Source organism: Oncorhynchus kisutch, linkage group LG4 (assembly GCF_002021735.2).
Source record: "Oncorhynchus kisutch isolate 150728-3 linkage group LG4, Okis_V2, whole genome shotgun sequence".
Classification (NCBI taxonomy): domain Eukaryota; kingdom Metazoa; phylum Chordata; class Actinopteri; order Salmoniformes; family Salmonidae; genus Oncorhynchus; species Oncorhynchus kisutch.
Genome location: NC_034177.2, coordinates 12,545,516 through 12,567,143, shown reverse-complemented (window position 1 = coordinate 12,567,143; position 21,628 = coordinate 12,545,516). Strand labels below are relative to the sequence as shown.

General features: G+C 42.0%; 1 protein-coding gene across 1 annotated transcript; it reads right to left on the bottom strand.

The window, feature by feature from the left end:
* Nucleotides 1-818: 818 nt before the first annotated feature.
* ptgfr (prostaglandin F receptor (FP)) lies at nt 819-5,109 on the bottom strand. The gene is made up of 2 exons (XM_020479690.2): nt 4,291-5,109; nt 819-1,378 (listed from the first exon to the last, which is right to left on the bottom strand). Exons 1-2 carry the CDS (start codon nt 5,095-5,097, stop codon nt 1,049-1,051), a joined length of 1,137 nt encoding a protein of 378 aa, XP_020335279.1. The 5' UTR covers nt 5,098-5,109; the 3' UTR covers nt 819-1,048.
* Between the last annotated feature and the right edge of the window lie 16,519 nt (nt 5,110-21,628).

Sequence of the window (21,628 nt, the reverse complement as noted above, 5' to 3'; positions counted from 1 at the left end):
TAAATACAAAATGTGTCAAAAACTCATTTTTCATCAGTCCATAGCACCGCAGAAGGTCAAAGAGATATACCAACCATCTGCCAAACACAACAGCAACTTCAACAGACGGGCCAGCCAGAAGAGTCTCTTCAGAATCCAAAACAAATCATTCTACGTGGAAATGATGTCATAACTGCCATATTGGGACTCCAGAAGATAGTGAAACAAGAGAACAATTAATTTTACCGGAGGATCACCTGCTGAGGTGATAATTCAGATTGCCTGGCACTCACTCACTGACTGATGGGGAGATGAAAACAATCAAATGGTCTTGTCATTCTGCACAATCTTCGAGCGCTGTGAGGAATTCCAGAGCTACAGATGTCTTTAGTTCTGAGTAGCTGGGTTTATATGCCATAGCTACTGTCACAGAGAAGACTCAAGAAGACAACATTGACATCTAGTGCTGATTGCAGAGTTCATCCTTTCAAGGTCAGTTACAGGTTAGACAGAAATATCAGTAACTGGGGCTAACTAACTCCAGGGTCCATCTTAGTCCTGTGTGTCACTGTCAATTATGACCAACACACCTATTACCAGTGTCTGTACGCCTCATGAGTGTACAATTAAGCGATAAGGCCCGAGGAAGTGTGTGGTATATGGCCAATATACCACGGCTAAGGGCTCTTCTTAGGCAAGATGCAATGTGGAGTGCCTGGGCACAGCCCTTAGCCGTGGTATATTGGCCATATACCACAACACCCCCGAGGTGCCTTATTGCTATTATAAACTAGTTACCAGTAATTAGAGCAATACAAATAAAGGTTTTGTCATACCCGTGGTATACGGTCTGATATACCACGGCTGTCATCCAATCAGCATTCAGGGCTCAAACTACCCAGTTTATAATACTTTGAATGATCCTTCATATGCTCTTCCTAAAACAAACCTTATCTGGTTCCTTAGCTTATCGCCTACTCCAACTATACATCAATGTGCTACAGGTGCTGCCTGCAAACACTCCACCTGGGACCCAGGGTCTCTCAATTCAGATGCCCCATCCAGGGGTTCAGGTGATGGGCTTAATTATTGTGTCTGGTAGGCCTCCAACACTTCCATCCAAACAGAAGAATTCTGGTTTAGTGCTGATGGAGCTGCCGCTGGTCTCCCCAGAGCCTTTCACTGGGCTGCACTTCCACCGGTTGAGGGGGTGGGAGTGGGACTTGATGCACCAGCAGCTGTGCACCAGCAGGAAGAGCCTCTTGAGGATGGCCTTCCTCAGGAGGATGTAGACCCAGGGGTCCAGGATCTGGTTCCAGGTGGCCATGCGGACTGCCAGCAGCAGGCGGGCAAACGCACGCTCGCCCTGGACCTGGGTGCTCAGTATGATGACGTTAACCTAGGAGGATAAACATAGGACATTATGTGAGACTGAATGTAATTACTTGAAGGGAACCATTTAAATTGTTGTTAGTTGAATACTGTACTTTGTTCAACACTTCAAATTGCGTTATTACAGTATAACCAGCTTTCTTGAATCAAGGGAAACTTATAAAAAGGGATTTGATTTAAGCTACCACTTTTTTTTTATTGTCCTAGAAATAGCTGAATAGAATATGATTAAATTGTGTTTGAGAATGTGTAATAGTGTTTTGTGTACACAGTGATGTGTGAGGGGCAGTAAGTGAGTGAACGCTTTTTATATTGAGGGATACCTGGAGGTAATCGGACCTCTCTGAAATGAAAATGGATGGCAGTCCCCCTGAGGATAATATATTTTCACCTGGCCCTCCCCGAGCATTTGAAAAAGAAAACATGTAACCCTCCAAAATGATCATTAAAACAAAATAGCTGAAATATAAATTCCCCTTTAACCAGTTGGCTATCAATGTTGCAGTCGTGATTTCTATCAAATCACTGAGAACCACTGCTGTAGTTCATACCACATTCATCCGTTAGAGGGTGGCATTTACCAATTTAAGAATTAAGGGCCTTCCACACTAAGGACGATAACTATAACAATACATTATTGACGTTGGTGAGCATCCACACTAGAGGAAAGGTTGTCGTTCTACAATAGCCTATACCTGTCAATCAACTGACCAAAGCATCCTGCTGTACAACATCCGTAGCCTATAGCACATTGTGCACGGGAACAGCTGGAAGAGAGGAGCTAGAGTTGTGTAGCCAAAGAAGCTAAATATTAGCTAGATATTAGGCCACTCATTACGTAAATATTAAGGCTATAAATATTTACCTGTCAAAGTGCATGAAAAGAAAGTTAGGCTAACAGATAAGGAAATGACTGATCTGTGTGTTCCTCCAGGCTGTGCTCTGCAGTCCCCTGGCAGTCGTGCATGCAAAGCTCCACTATTGATTAGGCCGAGGTTTTTAGACAACATTATTCCACCCTGAGGCTACAACAACACAGTGCAATTGGGTATGTATTATTGTTATCAAGTGTGTAGACCTACACATTTATTGTCTAGGGCTGTAAACTGCAGTGATGTAGGCTAATTTGAATAACCGCTCAAACGTCCTGTTTTGAATGCTTCATGCCAAAATACTGCATACAGCCTCAACCTGATAATGCAACCATTTAGATCAGTTATGGATATTTTTTTAGGCAGTTTACAATGTTCAGAAAGGTACATTAGCAGGCTACTCATATGGTGAATTTTAATCACACCATCGAGACCTCTCTTTCTCTCCTTTCAAAATCACATCCAGTTATTTTGGTTTCTGTATTTTATATTCAGCAAGCAAGAGCAAGCTGGAATCTCTCCTTGATCCGTGGAAAATAAAATGCTTGAAATAAGTGTCCAACAGGCTATTGTAGGTCTTGTCTAGCATTTCCTAGGACTCCAAGAGATAAAGAGGAATTATTAGGAATAATACTGCAGTGAATGGCATATAGGCCTACCCAATGAATTTACACAGTGATAAAAAAATATAAAAAGTTTATGAAATGACAGACTGCCTAGGATAAACATATCGCTTGAAAAAGACAACAACTCATAGGCATAAAGGCATACAGATAGTCCAACCATCCACATGGACTGTTGTCCTCCCCATTTAGGAGTAGCATTGAAGAACCATCTCCTTTCAACTTCAAAATTCAATTGAACTTTTCTGGACTGTCTTCAGCGGACAGAGACCGCAAAGAAACCCTTCAATAACTGTGAAGGTAACTTTGTTCACTTGCTGTGGTCCTTGTGTTATTGTGCTATGTCATGCTTGTTATTGTTCATTGGTGCTTTAAAGAGAACTGGAACTCAAAAAACAAGATCAAATCACAAGGTTATTGATTTTCAATTAGGAAAGTCTGAGCTCTAAAAAGATGCCAAGAGTTTTCAACGTTGAAAGTGGAATGCCCATCCAGCCAGGCTCAGCGAGGAGAATGAGAGAGCGAGAGAGCGCAGGGTAGTACACCAAAGTTACACACAGTTGAATTCAATATGTAAATTCCAAAATGCTGAAAATAACTGACATTTAATCGATTACAAAATACATGACCCTCCCAGGACAAAGAAAATATGAAACCCTCCCACATTTTCCTCCGGGTAACTTTGTGTACATTTTGAACACTCCCTAAACATCTTATTGATGTAGGTCTAATGAAATGTCTTGCCAGAGGAAAAAAATGATATTGTTTGACCTTCCCTTACAAGCCTTCTCATCACGTGTTAATGATCCAGCTTAATCTAAGATATTATACTGTCACTTTTCATTTTAAGAATCCTGGTCTACGATTAATGGCAGGCAAAGAAATAAAAACATTTTTAAAATGAGGACCATTTATTTCAATAAGACTCGTCAGAGTTTCCATCACAGAGAAGAAATCTGGATTGAGAATGTTTCCCCTCTACTTTTGCTACATACCATATTTTGCTCTTACAAGGGTTGGTAAAAACAAATGTCATTGAAATGGATGTAAAGTAACTACACAAAGTACTGTGAGAAAAGAAGGACATTACATGCCAGAAATCTTGGCGTGAAATGACAAACTGCCTTAACGTGAACACAAGGGTCAAAAGCACAAAATAACAAACAGGACAGAAATCTGTGCCCTATTAAACATCTTGAGCATCTCTACAAAGGTTGAAATAGCTCCCTTTCCTTTTGAAAGGATTTGTGAGCATTCCGAGTAGAAGAACAAATTGCTTGCTGTGGGAATCTTGGCAGACACCACCAATGCAGAGGACTGTTGGCAGGGATGAGGTGAAAGTGAGTTCTTCATCACTGCTCAACAGACATACCAGAGATAAGCGCTTCTAAGACCCAGGGAAAGGAGGGAAGAAGATGCCTTACCAATAAAGGGCCCCAGCACACACAGGACACAAGCATGATGGTCATGAGCTGGCAGATCATCTCAAAGTGGTGGGAGGTGTCCTTGCGGCGACATTGGCGGTGGCAGCGCAGCTTGGACTGCAGTAGGGTGCAGCTGGTCAGTGTGTTGCACACAATGGACACCAGCAGAGCCAGGAGGCCCAGTGTAGAGAAGATCAGCGGGAGCACCACGTCCAGCCAGTTGCGGGGCCCCTCCATGCGGAAGAAACACCAGCTCTGGGAGCGCTGCACCTGGTAGGGCCTCCACAGCAGCACAGGTAGCAGAGCCACCAGGGCAGCTAACAGCCAGGTCAGCCCCAGCAGCCTCTTCATGTGGTGGGCGGCAAGGGCTGTGGAGTGGAACAGGGGCCTGGTGACACCAATGCAGCGTTCCACTGCCATTAGGCTACCCAGGAGGAGGGGGCTCAGACCGAAAAACACCATGGACACCCCAAAGAGACTGCACAGGATGTGGTGTGGGTCAAAGGCTTCCCACTCCTTGTTACAAGCGTACACATATAGCACCAGGGAGCCGTTAATGAGGTGGCCCAGGAGATCGGTGCCCACCAGGCCGCTGGCGAACAGCAGGAAGGAGGCCTTGGTCTTGAGGCGGAAGCGACGGTAGGCGTTGACCAGGATGCAGAGAGCCAGGATGTTGGAGAAGATGCCAACGGTCATGGAAATGACGGAGGCGGTGACGGACAGCTCCGTCTGGCCACAGGTGGTGTTGGAGTAGCTGCCTGTTGCTGTCTTGCTGCATCCCGCATCGGAACTCCCATTGCCTGGCATTATCAAGTCCTGGTCCAGTCTGAGGATCAACATGTGACAGAAAGGATGGTTGAATGGCTTTGACAAAGCCCCAAAACATTTATCTTCACGACACGTTAATAAACAACACTCAAACACAAATGACATTTAAAACGTCGATTTTACAGAGCAACTGAGTCATGACCAAAGTGAATACGTATACAGAGCTTTTATCTAGTAGGTCTACATTTCAGAGCATCAGACTTATAAGTCAGTGCTTACAAAATATATTATTTCCTTTAAAATGTGCAGTGTACCACTGGGCTACGGTAAATGGTCATTCAAATAAGGAACCAGGAGTACCAGGCTCCCACAGTGCAGTCAATAAATAGTTCATCATTGCAGTGGTAGCAGTGTGAGATGCGTAAAAAGCCATTTATTGTGTTTACTTTATTGAGAGAAATCAAGTAAGGTATTGTGTCATTTTGGAGTCACTTATATTGTAAATAAGAATAGAATATGTTTCTAAACACTTCTACATCAATGTGGATGCTACCATGATTACGGATAGTCCTGATAAATCGCAAATAATGATGAGTGAGAGATGCACAAATATGCACAAATATCACACTCCCTAATAAATGCTAACCCTGTTATTGTACTGTTGAGCAGTTATCATGTCTTGGGGGTATGGTGCATCTGTACCTTTCTCACTCATCATTTGTCAAGATGAATTCAGGATTATCCATAATCATGGTAGCATCCACATTAATGTAGAAGTGTTTAGAAGCATTTGTTATTCTTATTTACAATAAAAGTGACTCCAAAATGACACAATACCTTATTTACCCTTAATTTCTATTGGGCACAAAATAATCAGAAACACAACCAACAGCAAATGCATCCAACAAATGTGTAGAGTCACAAGCTTTTGACGCAGTCATTGTGTGTTAGGAATATGTGACCAAATATTTAACTTTTTACTACATTATAAGTGAATTTGTCCCAATAGTTTTGCTACCCTAAAATGGGGGGACTATGTATAGAAAGTGATGTAATTTCTAAATGGATCACCTGATATGAATGAAAATGCCCTCAAATGAAAGCTGACTGTCTGAATGTTAACCTCATAGTCATTGTTTGGTTTCAAATCCAACCTTTTTAGAGACATAAGAAGGAAAAAGCTTCACTTTCCCAATAATTATGGAGGGTACTGTACTTCACTGCCTTTTCTCTGTGTTGACGGCACCTGGTCAATATTCAGCCAATGGATTGACACCCTTCGAAAAAGTAACATTTTATATATGATTGAGCAGAATTTTATAAACAATTCCCTTTTACTTCTAGCTCTAGGACTTTAGTAACCCCTAAAACAAAGTTAAAAAGGTAGGTTAATCACTGACTTCACGTGCCTCAATCATAAAAATGACTCTGTACAAAAATAAATGTTCACACTAGAGTGAACGTAAATTTTTGGAAACAGTGATTTTTACGCATGACGCACGTGAAGTCAGTGATAAGCCTACCTTTTAAACTTTGTTTTAGGGGTTATTAAAGTCGAGGTATCAATATTTCACTTGTGATAAAGAACTGATATTTTGGTCGAAACTATGCAAAAAAACAAAACAGAAATAAACATGATTAATTAAAGGAAAATCCCCACCTGTCAACGTCTTCAGCAATTATCTGTCACCATTTGCCGATGCAAGGATATTATGGATGAATGAGAACAAGTTTGACTGTTCTTAAAAACAGTAATCAAATTAATTACGAATTAATTGGTAAAGAAATCATAATCTTGGCGTCTCCTGCTTTGCTGCTTCTCGGAGGTACAATGTCGCATAGTGTAACGGTGTTGTCCATGAACATCTGACTCTGTTCGCGTCAAATAACGCACATGAAGTACCACTTTCCAGTTTGGCACCGCACCCGTCTTCACAACACATTATAAGATACTGTCTCCAAGCTCTTTCAGCTACTTCTGTAAAGAGGGGCGCGGCCTCACCAGTAGATGTGGTGCGCCACACAAAGCCCTCCTCTGAGATTTGTCACATTGATGAATGCAGAAGTTTTGTCATTTTGAGAAAGAACAAATCAAACACCTGGAAACCAGTTTATAATCTGCTATATAGAACCCTTGTATAGGTTTCTTTGATCAGAACGTTAGGGGTTCTTCTCCCCTGAACCTGAATTGGTTCCATATAGAACCCCACATTAATAAATAAGAAGTTGTTCTTAACTGACTTGCCTAGTTAGTTAAAGGTAAATATATATGGTGTAATTTATGAATTATGGCTACTAATGAATAATACGATTTTTAGCTAAGAATATAATATATTAAACTGCAACAAAAAAATCGACAAAAGAACAGCGGCATAGTTTTGAGATTTTATTGTCATTATAGTTTGGAAATATGCACTGGTGGCCATGAAGGCATCTCTGTTTGAGTGATGGCCCACGTCAATCTCGGTACCAACTCTGTATTTTTGCCTGGCTGCTTCCTTAAAAAAAAATAGATGGGAGCAAAAACATTAGTTGATCTTCAGATATAAGCATCCGTTAATCTGCCAAAATGAAGACAAAATGCTTCGTAGACATAATTATTATGATGTAGAAGAACAATTCCCATGCAGCAGCTGAAAGAAGGATCCTCTGACTCAGATAGCTGGGTTACTGTCAGACTGAGCGAAACGTAGATAGTGTTTTAAAAGTCATTTAATGATTAACTAGGCTATTGAATCACCAAGACGTATTATAAATAATTGATTATATATCATTTTGAGAGCTATCAAAGCCTTCAAAAAGTATTCCTACCCCTTGACTTATTCCACATTTTGTTGTGTTACAGCCTGAATTCAATTGAGTTTTTCTAAGAGATTTGCACACCTTGATTGTACAATATTTGCACATGATTCTTTCTTCAAGCTCTGTCAAGTTGGTTGTTGATCATTGCTAGACAGTAATTTTCAAGTCTTGCCATAGATTTTCAAGCCAAATTAATTCAAAACTGTGACTAGGCCACTCAGGAACATTCAATGTTGTCTTGGAAAGCAACTCCAGTGTATATTTGGCCTTGTATTTTAGGTTATTGTCCTGCTGAAAGGTGAATTTGTTTGCCAGTGTCTGCTGGAAAGCAGACATAACCGGTAATCCTCTAGGATTTTGCCTGTGCTTAGCTCTATTCCATTTTTATCCCAAAAAAACTCCCTTACCCTTGCCAGTATTGGTGCGTGGGTCGCTGGGGAAGCCGAGCCAGGAAAAAATGCCATATTACAACCTATATGTTGTGATAATTACGTTGTTTTCTCTATAACCTGTTAGTTCGCATGCCTTGCGACCGTGATATATAGGCCTAAGTCCGAGACAATAAGAAGACACAGAATAAATTCAATCACAGCTTTGTTTCATCACAAAAACAGAGAGCAACCTCTCTCTGGTGAATTCCCGAAGCAAAGTGCATGTAACAAACAGTTACATGATCTACAGCAGGGTCTAGAAAGTTCCTGTTTCTGACATTTTCGGACTACAAATAACAACTGCTTTAGAACCACGGAGAGTCACCACAAGTCGCAAAGAAAACAGGAGCTGCCACGACTATTCCAGGATCATTTCAACTTCAACATTTCAACATCAGCAAATCACCTCTGCTTTGTCTAATACAGTGACAACTAAAAGATACCAAAGCACAATTCAGTCCAATCAACGTGAGCGAAATAGGATGTGGCTGACCATGGTTCTGATTTGTGTGCGTTTGTGTGTGTGCATGCGTTTGTGCAAGTAGAAAAAACATTTTGACTCACCCTACGACAACGCCATCCTTCTCTTTCATGTTGACAAAACAGTCTATGACTATGTCATACAGTACACACTTTTAGTTTTTGTTGTCCTAAGCTACCTGGCTCAAGTGCTTGCTTGCTAGCCTAACTTGTTTTCATGGGTAACATTAGCTAGATAACATTAGCCTTCTACATCTAGCTACATATTGAACTTCCATCCTGTCAGTCCAGGGGCATGATGTATGAATTTATGTTTAGATCAGAATCGCCATTGTAATCATTGGCTAGTACAGAGAATTATGGCTAATTTAGGAAAGGGTGAATTTTAGCTAGAAAACAACACAATGCGATGCAACAATTCAAGTTTTTACTGTCAATAACATATTTATCTTGCCGTGATGTGATAGGAGTGAAGCCAAATCCAAACTGGCGTCCCTTGACAGTTTTTTTTGGTGCACCAGGACCATTCACAGTTGAGCTCACTCATCTTAGCTCAACGCTGTGTGGCGTACCGCAGATTTAGCCACCAGGGGGAGACTCGTCGAGGCCTGGTGACAGACGGAGTCTACATCACAGTGCGATGGCCAGGACTAATTGGGGCTGATTGTGGTTGGTGAGTAATCAAGGGGCTGATTGCTCACCAGCTGGACAAGTCCCATAAAGCTGCCAGTACATGGGGATGGGGACTGGGGAAGAGAGGTTACTTCCATATAGTCCCCACCGGATACCGCAAGACCTCGGAACCCAGTGTCCCGGAGGAGGTCTCCTGGAGGAGACCTATTCTTTTCTCTTTGTATGTTATTTAAATAAAACACCCTTGAAACCGAGCTAATACAATTTTGTCAGTGTCGGATCTGTGTAAACGTCTTGACCAAACCCCCTGGTCTGCCACAGCTGATTGGCTATTATTTTATACTTTTTTTTTTATCAAGGGGGGCCAAATGCTCGCTGGCTTCCCCTGCATTCAATGCTACAGGCGGCAACAATTTCATACACTTTATGACCAGGCAGCATCAGATAGATGGGCTACACATACAGCTACACATACAGAGACAGAGGGGTGCTGTTTCACTTGCTCGGATGCTTTCTCCAGTGAAATACATACTCTTGCGAATTGAAGGAACATTATGAAAACACAGAGACTAAAGATAAATTATTTTATATGTTGGTTTTTCTAAAAAATTAATTTTAAAAAGCTACTTTTTGGGGGAAGCCTGGCTTTCCTTGCTTCCATGAATACATACCACTGGTCCTTGCCGATGACAAGCATACCCATAACATGATGCAGCCACCTGTATGCTTCAAAATATGAAGAGTGGTACTCAGTGATGTGTTGAGTTGAATCTGCCCCAAACATAATGCTTGACATTCAGGACATAAAGTGAATTTCTTTGCCACATTTGAGTTAGGAAGGATGCCTGTATCTTCGTAGTAACTGGTAGTGTTATTAATAACTTCACCGGGCTCAAAGGGATATTCAATGCCTGATTTTTACCAATAGGCACATTTCTTTGCGAGGCATTGGATAACCTCCCTTGTCTTTGTGGTTGAATCTTTGTGGTTGAATTTAATGATCGACTGTGGGGTACAGACATGAGGTAGTCATTAAAAAAATCATGTTAAATACTATGATTGCAACTTATTGACTTGTTCAGCATTTTTACTCCTGAACGTATTTAGGCTTGCCATAATAAAGGGGTTGAATACTTATTGACTCAAGACATTTCAGCGTTTCATTTTTAATTAATTTGTAAAAACAATTCTAAAAGCATAAATCCACATTGACATTATGGGGTATTATGTGTAGGCCAGTGACACAACATCTAAATTCTATCTATTTTAAATTCAATCTGTAACAACAAAATGTGGAAAAGGTCAAGGGGTGTGAATACTTTCTGAAGGCATTCCTTTCTGTCAGCACACTGGGATCCTTTCCGTCAGCACACTGGGATCCTTTCAGTCAGCCCACTGGGATCCTTTCCATCAGCACACTAGGATCCTTTCTGTCAGCACACTGGGATCCTTTCTGTCAGCACACTGGGATCCTTTCCGTCAGCACACTGGGATCCTTTCAGTCAGCCCACTGGGATCCTTTCCATCAGCACACTGGGATCCTTTCAGTCAGCACACTGGGATCCTTTCCATCAGCACACTGGGATCCTTTCCGTCAGCACACTGGGATCCTTTCAGTCAGCACACTGGGATCCTTTCAGTCAGCCCACTGGGATCCTTTCAGTCAGCCCACTGGGATCCTTTCCATCAGCACACTGGGATCCTTTCCGTCAGCACACTGGGATCCTTTCCATCAGCACACTGGGATCCTTTCCGTCAGCACACTGGGATCCTTTCAGTCAGCACACTGGGATCCTTTCAGTCAGCCCACTGGGATCCTTTCAGTCAGCCCACTGGGATCCTTTCAATCAGCACACTGGGATCCTTTCCGTCAGCACACTGGGATCCTTTCAGTCAGCCCACTGGGATCCTTTCCATCAGCACACTGGGATCCTTTCCGTCAGCACACTGGGATCCTTTCCGTCAGCACACTGGGATCCTTTCCGTCAGCACACTGGGATCCTTTCCGTCAGCACACTGGGATCCTTTCCGTCAGCACACTGGGATCCTTTCCGTCAGCACACTGGGATCCTTTCCGTCAGCCCACGTACATCACGTACATTCAACAGAGGTCAACAACAGTCTTCTTTTGGCTTCATGAAACATAGCCCCCTCATCTGACTTGTCATGAAGCAGGCTTAGAGTGGCATCATCACCAGTTTAAAAGGTCTTTAAAATGCATTTCAAGAAGTTACTATTATCTAAAATGCTTAAAAGTATATACATGTGTGGTTTGGATAAAATTCACTAGTCCATTAACCTGCATAACTATCTACCAGTTTAGGTGTTCCTGACCTTAATTGTTTGCTACCGAGTTGGTCGCTCAGGTTTAAGCTAGGTGTGGGGAGTTAGATAGTTAGCGTTTCATTCACTCATGCTTTCTCCCTGGGTAGTAGTTCTAATCATGTTTTATTTGATACAGTCTGTGCTTTAAACTAAAGTGTACATTACTAAGTATGGTCATTTAAACTAATGAAGGCAATGAACTTAAATCATGTTTTCCATAGTGTTACCTGGTCTAATTAAGAAAGTAAAGTTATCGTAATTAAATGGTCATTCTCATTGGATAATAACTGTGGGAAGGGTTAACGAGCAATGGTATAAATGCTGTCCTTTTCTCTCAGTTCAGAGTTGGATCCTGAGGGGTTCGTGCTGATTGAATGGAGATTGTGACAGCCCGTTAAATGGTGTCCCTTGACAAAGCAAGAACAAGATGTAAGTCAGGAGAAGTGCAGTATTATCATAAGGAAACTTATACCTGGAATACAGAGGAGGAATTGAGGGGAAAAGAGAGGCAGAGGAGGGTGTGCTTGAGTTGGTAAAAAATGGCTGAATAAAGGGACATGGTTTGTTGAAGAATGGTAGAAGGTGGAAGCAGAGTGAGTTGAAGACAGGTGGAGAAATGAAAGTGAATGAGGGCGAAGTATCAGAGGTGGTAGGTGTGGTGAAGTTCTCTTAGCCCGAGGCTTGCATCGAGCATCAGGATAACGATGAGTCTGTGACTGTAGGATTGAAGTTTTTAGAAAAAGTGGACCCTTGCCTTTTTGGTTGATCCATTTGTGGTTTCAAGGTGGGCGAAAACAGAGTTGGGTGCTGTGGAATCAGTGAAGGTAACCAGAAGTGGTCTTTTGATAATTGTTTGTGTTTCCTCAGTCAGAGGGAGCAGGCGCTTCATGTTAAACAATTGGGGGCAAGAGATGTGAATTGTTTTGCTCTCAAGAAAGGCGCGCCCTTTAAATGAGGGATTACTGGGGTAGTGGTAAATGTGAAAGCTGACGAACTGAAGGGGAAGATTTCAGCTGCAGTAGGAGGGGATAAGTTTTAGACTTGCCATCTGTCATTTTTGACACCTATCCCCTCCCTTGGCTACTCTGGGTCCGCAGTTCCTGACTCCACACTGAAAGAAACAATTAGCTAATTGCCAATGTCATAGCTCTATTTGGCATATTCAAAAATGAACATATATTTGTAAGAGCTAGCTTATTAAGTGTCTAATGTTAGCTGATTCTGAAACAACCTTATCTATCTAGCGTATAGTTCATATGATTACGGTTTAATATGTTTGCATTAAATAATCAACTTTTCTTACCTTACAGGTCAAATGCAGCTGTTATTATCACAATAGAAAATAATTTCTGGGTAACAATTAAGTACCTGACTATGATTGGTAGCAATCAAAATGATTTTAAAAAAGAAACAAAAATAGGTTCTTAGCAAAGAGACATTTCTCAAGCAATAATGCTGCTAGGACTGTCTGAGTGGGGAGAGAAAAACTGGTTTGGAACTTTCTTATTAACTCATTTACCACCAGGTGATGTAACCAGGCAGGCCAATGCTCCATCCCACCAAAAGAGGCAGAAATGTCAGGCAGTCTTTTCAAACAGGTCTAACACTAAAAAGGAATTATCATAATTTTCACACTTTCACCATATTATTCCAACTTCATAGTGAGGAAATGTATAAAACACAGAACAATGACGTTTTTTGACTTGCACTGGGCCTTTAATAGATTCTAAAATAACATGCTTATTGGTAGGGTGTTTGCAACCACCGTCCTCTTGTGTCTTCATGCTGGAATGGCAGTGGATTCCTGGTGGACCGTTAGAATTAGAACAGTTTCAAATTGATTCCTGGTGGAATTAGAACATTTTAACTGACCAAAATGTTCCATATAGTAGTCCTTTTATTTGATTTAAGAGTGTTTAAACAGTGTGTTGCGCTCTATACAAACAGTGAGACAGACCTGCCTAGCAGCGGAACGGACTTTGTTTACATAAGACAACACACCACAACTGTTTTAACCTAAGAAATACATAGCTACATGTATAATTAGCAAAAATGTCCATATTAATTATAGATTTCTTTGAGTTGTCTGGGCTATTTTGAGGAAGTGATACTGGCTTTGTTCCTATGGTGTCCCATGGGGGACAAACATCAGTAATTGCCACATCTGCCACTGACACACCCCCTAAGACTGAAATCTTGTTTTTCTTAATGAGCAACAGAGAAACGCATGCGGAATCGGTGCGTTCAGTGTTATGAATATGGAACACATGCTGCTACTTTCAAAAGAAGTTCAAAAGCAATTAGATGAAGGAATTATGAGAAACCCAAGTGGGAAAATGTGATTTCCACAGAGTCACACCTGGCTAGATGAGAATATCATGTTTATTCTCAAATCACATACTCACTATGAATTAAGACTGAGACAAAGTAAAAACAAAACATAGCCCTCAGGGGAATCGTATTTGTTTGTCTGTGAGAATTGTGGCGTGTGGATGCTCATATTCAGTGTGGATGCGCATATTCAATTTGAGTGTGATCTACGTTTTTTCATAGCATTAGGCATTAGGCTGTGATTTGACTATCAGCTGTTTACAATGAATGGAGAGACATTTTGGGATTTCCTAACAGATCAGATGTTTATTACCCAAACTTTGGCAACCTAGTCCTGGGTTTTTGTCACCTGCTAACTATATGGTGGAGTTGAGCTCAGCCCATATTGGTGACCTTTCTTGTATTCTCTGATCTATCAACTTGACCATGCTCTTCCACCTTCATCTTGATAATAGTGGTAGTGTAAAGCTGGAAGTTACAGTGAGTGTGTAGAAGCCAGTGCTGCTCCCTAAAATAGATTCAATTCATAAGAATGACAAAATTCTGCTTCTGACAGAAGTGGATCGTTTAGGAGATGGTGCCTTTTCAGTTTCTCATCGGCTATGTTGTTAACCTGGCAGATTGCCAGATTGCTCTGAAAGACTGATGTCAGCAATGTGAATGTGCAGCAACATGATATGTCCCTCTATTTATATCAAAGACAGTTTGACCCACAGCAAATTATCACAAAGGAGTTCAACAAACTACAAAACGCCCCTCATCTTCCATAGACCTTTTGGAACAACCTCTGCTTGAGCCCTATGAATTTCCCTATGTACACAGGGTGACTTAATATACCCACAGCGTGAATGACAGTAACTAAGGGACGTTTAGAATGGTTATATTAAAAGGGAGGCATATGAAATGAGAATATAAAACTAGCTTGAAATGACAGCATCAATACCACTGCCATGTCTGGATCCCTTAAACTGGGAGGCAACAGAGTTGAGTTGTTCAGTTGAAATATTGCAACATAAACACAGTTCGGTGTTTCCTTTGGTGTCAGTGTGAGATACTACTTCTGTAATTGATTTAAACCCCATCTAGATTCAATTTGAACGCTCCATCTGTCGGTCCCAGGGTATGTGATTAGCAATCTAGTCACTGCCAGGGGTTTGTTTAGGGGGGCTGCCAGAGGTTTGTTTGGGATGGGGGTGGGACTGGGACTGTGGGGGGGGGGGGGGTTAAAAATGATATTGTGTGTAATTGGTTTTATTGTTGCTGAAGTGACTAAATAAAAACAATTGTTCACAAAGAGCTCCTTTGGGATTTAGCCTACTTTAAGCCAAGTGTTTGATATGACTGCTGTGCACAGGGCTTCTTTTCCCGTCTCGATATTTACTCAGTGATACAGATAGTTAATTACTTATCAGCCTACCCTTTAATCAATGGGACATTTTGAAACTCCCCCATCGATTGTTAATGAAAATTACAGAAGGGTATTTATTTAACGCTAAGAGTGACAAAATATCTGAGAGGACACTGTTCTGATGAAGGAGATGAAAGTAAAGGTTTCAGATATTTTGGCACCGCGTCCCAACAGAGGCACCATTCTCAGCTAAAAGGATGCAGACAGTCGACAGACACGCTCTTCATTTCCACAACAGCCTCTCTGATTCGACTTTCCATTTTCCATTTTCAATAATGTCCTCTCAGGATGAAAAGCAGCCACTCAGTGGCAGTAGATCTCTTGTTATGTCTCTGGGTAATGACGAGAAGACAGAAGTCACAGAACATCACTTTTAGTGCAATGGCCTTGGAGGTAATAAACTTCTTCGCATGGGATTATGTACCAATAGGGGGTAGCTATCAGTATCAATATCAGGTAGGCATCTTATTTTGGGTGTCTGTGGCAATAGGCTACAACTTGAATATGAATTATGCTTTGTGATGAACAACAAAGCTGAAATCGGCATAGCAAAATGGTCTCTGTTTTGGAGTTTTTACCAAAGTAATCCCAGTATCCAATAAAGAATCCTACAAGCAGAACCATTCTCTTTCCCAGCCGGGGCTCATGTAGGCCTACAATACAGCCTACAATACAGCCAACAATAAGCCACAATAGGCTGTAAATGAATGAGTTCTTCAATCACGATCAATGTGTTTGCACTGACGTCTTTAGAATTTCCACACACATTGTTAATTACAACTTTAAAAGTAATGTTTAGATCAATGTAATGAGTGCAAATTGATTTAGCCAACTGTTAATTGCTGACATGACTCTGTCTTTACCAAGATAATGTAGCCCTGTGAATGACATGACGATTATATGCTAAATGATTTACATTTTGTTTCTCTTTTCTTTGAAGCTCTCACTTTGTTTCCCATGCACCTGCAACAAGATATCTAAGATGCGGGAATGCTTTTTGGATTTTTGAATCCAAGTTTAAAGTTTAAAAGAAAAAAAGGTTATGATCAACATTCACTTGTCAACCCAGCTTTTATGGAAAGTGTTGTGATGTGGAAGGTGGCTTCAATCAGGAGTTAGCTTTAGCAGATAAATCATCAGGGAAAAGGGCGTAAAGGTAGCTAGGTAGTAGCTAATTACAACTACATTTGTTAATGTAATTGAGTAGCTTTTCAGAGTACTACTTATTTTAGCATTTTCCCAAGTCAGTAATTTTACTTCTAATTGGGTAAAATGTCATTAAAGTAGCAGTACTTCTACTTGAGTAAGATATTTCAGTACTGATATATGGCAAGACATGTAATCTAATCTACTTCTATAACAATTGATGTTATCCCCCAGGTTAGCATAATCATGATAGATATAAACTCTGATATCAGCATCATTATCATGACTGATGGGATATATAACATCGGCGTAATCGTGGGAACAATTTATCCAAACACGGAGTATTTCCTCACTGGCATTGGTACTGGCACCAAACCTTTTCAAGATACATTTTCAATCACACATTGCTTGATGGTAAAAGACTGTACCAGTTTTTCTGGCTGCATTACGGAGTCTTGAGTTCCCGCCAGTGGCAGCCTGAGCCTCCCATCCCTCAATAACTATTTTTTCCCCCATCACAAAAACATCTACCACCTTTCTCCCTTTTCAAGTTCTATCCCCAGCTCCAATGTGCTCTCCTCCATCCTTCCTCATCTCTTTTCACCCCCCCCCTCCATCTCTCTAATCCCATCCAAACCCCCCCCCCCTCCCCTGTCTCTGCCATCATCTCTGCCATCACACCCCCCTACCATTGTGTTCTCTCACCATGCTCTCCAGGGCCATCTCTAGCATTTGTGGGCCCTAAGCAAGATTTTGTTGGGGGGCCCCCACCTGATGGTAAAACATTTGTAATGGCCCCCTCTTGACGATGGAGAGAAAAGTACATTTCCTACAATTCTGCACATTTTGCCATGGCCTGTAGAGAAAATGTTTCAGTTTTAAACACTGAGTGCAGTCAAAAACATGATTTCCCATGGTTTATATATATTTCCACACTATAAGGTTGGAATAATACTGTGAAATTGTGAACATGATGATAATGCCCTTTTAGTAAGCTGTTTGAATAGACCGCCTGAAATTTCAGCCCGTTTTGGTGGGCTTTCCATGGTGACATCACCATGCGGTAAATTAGTTCATAGAACAATATAAAAAGAGTGTTCTAAAGGAGTGTTCCGAAACCTCTCTGCCACTCAGACCACTCCCAGACATTTCTAGAAAAAGCTTGGCAGTGACTAGATTGCTAATCACATACCCTGGGACCGACAGATGGAGCGTTCAAAAATTTGGGGTCCGCCTCCCGAGTGGCTCAGTGGTCTAGGTCACTGCATCGCAGTGCTGAGGCGTCACTATAGCCCCAGGTTCGATAGTATCTGGACCAGGGGCCTCCAACTCATTCCAAGGAGGGCCTAGTATCTGGACCAGGGGCCTCCAACTCATTCCAAGGAGGGCCTAGTATCTGGATCAGGGGCCTCCAACTCAATCCAAGGATGGCCTAGTATCTGGATCAGGGGCCTCCAACTCAATCCAGGGAGGGCCTAGTATCTGGATCAGGGGCCTCCAACTCAATCCAAGGAGGGCCTAGTATCTGGATCAGGGGCCTCCAACTCAATCCAGGGAGGGCCTAGTATCTGGATCAGGGGCCTCCAACTCAATCCAAGGAGGGCCTAGTATCTGGATCAGGGGCCTCCAACTCAATCCAAGGAGGGCCTAGTATCTGGATCAGGGGCCTCCAACTCAATCCAAGGAGGGCCTAGTATCTGGATCAGGGGCCTCCAACTCAATCCAAGGAGGGCCTAGTATCTGGATCAGGGGCCTCCAACTCAATCCAAGGAGGGCCTAGTATCTGGATCAGGGGCCTCCAACTCAATCCAAGGAGGGCCTAGTATCTGGATCAGGGGCCTCCAACTCAATCCAAGGAGGGCCTAGTATCTGGATCAGGGGCCTCCAACTCAATCCAAGGAGGGCCTAGTATCTGCAGGTTTTTCTTTTTTTCAATTAAGACCTAGACAACCAGGTGAGGGGAGTTCCTAATAAGACCTAGACAACCAGGTGAGGGGAGTTCCTGACTAAGACCTAGACAACCAGGTGAGGGGAGTTCCTAACTAAGACCTAGACAACCAGGTGAGGGGAGTTCCTGACTAAGACCTAGACAACCAGGTGAGGGGAGTTCCTAACTAAGACCTAGACAATTGGGTGAGGGGAGTTCCTAATAAGACCTAGACAACCAGGTGAGGGGAGTTCCTAACTAAGACCTAGACAACCAGGTGAGGGGAGTTCCTGACTAAGACCTAGACAACCAGGTGAGGGGAGTTCCTAACTAAGACCTAGACAATCGGGTGAGGGGAGTTCCTAATAAGACCTAGACAACCAGGTGAGGGGAGTTCCTAACTAAGACCTAGACAATCAGGTGAGGGGAGTTCCTAATAAGACCTAGACAATCAGGTGAGGGGAGTTCCTAATAAGACCTAGACAATCAGGTGAGGGGAGTTCCTAACTAAGACCTAGACAACCAGGTGAGGGGAGTTCCTAACTAAGATCTAGACAATCAGGTGAGGGGAGTTCCTAATAAGACCTAGACAATCAGGTGAGGGGAGTTCCTAATAAGACCTAGACAATCAGGTGAGGGGAGTTCCTAACTAAGACCTAGACAACCAGGTGAGGGGAGTTCCTAACTAAGATCTAGACAATCAGGTGAGGGGAGTTCCTAACTAAGACCTAGACAACCAGGTGAGGGGAGTTCCTAACTAAGACCTAGACAATCAGGTGAGGGGAGTTCCTAACTAAGACCTAGACAACCAGGTGAGGGGAGTTCCTAACTAAGACCTAGACAATCAGGGGAGGGGAGTTCCTAATAAGACCTAGACAACCAGGTGAGGGGAGTTCCTAACTAAGATCTAGACAATCAGGTGAGGGGAGTTCCTAATAAGACCTAGACAACCAGGTGAGGGGAGTTCCTTACTAAGACCTAGACAACCAGGTGAGGGGAGTTCCTAACTAAGACCTAGACAACCAGGTGAGGGGAGTTCCTAATAAGACCTAGACAACCAGGTGAGGGGAGTTCCTTACTAAGACCTAGACAACCAGGTGAGGGGAGTTCCTTACTAAGACCTAGACAACCAGGTGAGGGGAGTTCCTTACTAAGACCTAGACAACCAGGTGAGGGGATTATTTTCTAATGAATCATCAATCAAGTACAAGGGAGGAGTGAACCTGAAGAAACTACAGCCTCCGTGGAATGAGTTTGCCACGTGCACTAGACTATCCTGTTTTATATGCGCTGTTGCAAGTGGCTGCTACGAGGTTCACTGGCACAGGAAATCATTCCTTTGTCTGGATAGGCCAGAAAATGTGACGTGTTGCTCCTTAATCAAATATACGATTTCCTGTGTCTGTGAACCTCAGAGCTGTGCTTGCGATAGCGCATATGAATCGGAACAACCAGAGATTTTTAAGTGGTAAAGCAAAAGATGTTGCGGCGTTCACAGAACCTGCTGTACACAGAAATATCGGTAGGAACCAGTCCAGAACCACTCAAGTTCTTGAGCAGTTCTGGACCGGTTCCGACCAATATTTCTGTGTACAGTGCTCTCTGTGAACAGCGCAACATCACTCTAGAATTAAGTTCTACAAATAAGTTATTGCTTATCGAATCATTGAAGAAAGCACTCAAGTACACAGTGGTTCGACCTCTGTGTCAGCCCTGCCAAAGCTGTCATAGAGATATGGTCCTTGGCATCATGAACTCTGTAGCACTACCACACAAAAGAGAATAGTGGTCATATGACACTCACAGCTTGTAAGGGAAATGTCACCATATATTTTGGGATCAAAAGGTAAACTATGAGCAACTTTGTGCCAACCCTACAAATGTGTTTATTAATTATGCATTGATACCAAACCCTTTCACAATATATTTTTGATCACAAAATTCTTGATGGGAAAAAAAACATTCCGCTGTTTAAATATGTTCTGAAATAATACACTTTAAGTATTCCTGTTTTGCTGTTACATGTTGCAGCAAAGTGTACAGAACATACTGCTCTATCTAAATGATCTATCTACATGTTTTATCATCAGAAATTGAGGCATTGATAACACAAACTTACACATGTATCAAATAGCAGTGATTTACCACATGCCTAAAGAAGTGTCTGATAACAATGACTGTTTTGAGTGAACCTTTGGAACATGTAGTGCATCCCAAATGGCACCATATAACCTACAATGTGCACTACTTTTGACAAGAGCCATATAGGACCTGGTCATTAGTAGTGCACTATATAAGGAATAGGGTGTCATTTGGAACACGGACGTGTCTTCAGGAGTTCTGTGTTCTGTTGGCTTGCTCCTGAGGGGATTGAGTCAACTCTCTCCCTTACATTCCAGGGTGTTTATTCTCTGAGTAATAACACTGCCCTTATGTTCCTTCACTTCTTTGCACTGCACTGCGTGTCCCTGTAAAATACCAAATGAGAGGTAGCATTCCTTAACGTTGATACCAGAACATAAACACCTTATTCATGACTCCAGAGTTTGGCTAAATTTGTGACCAATGCGTAAAACAAAGCTGGTTTATAACTTTTCTTCTCTCCTCTGATTATTAAGAATGAAAGGGAGAGAGAAACATTTTGGATGCTCTACTGCTGGTTTTAAAGATATTCTATTCTAGACTGGATGTTTAGTATCAGGTCATTAGTCTGATTCAGTAGGGACTAGTGAGACATCTAAGAGGATCCTATCACTGGCTCACTCACTAATCAGGGCATCTGACACAAGAAACATTTGAGAGCTGTAGAGTTTTCAGTTTCATTGCATTTTATTCATTGACAAAATAGGGGAGAAATGTGAGCTCAAAGGAATTTCCTCTCTACTAATTGGCTTTGTAAGTTATGAAATAGGAATGAGTCACACGGATTACTGCATAATATATACTTTGTCTCCTAATAACACAGTCCCATAATTGATTATCTTCTCATTTCTGTTTTGAATAATGTCCTTTTCCACACACAAACTCATAATCCATATTCAGAGGTCTGGGATGCTGTGCCTGATGACAATAGTGGAGCTCCCAGCA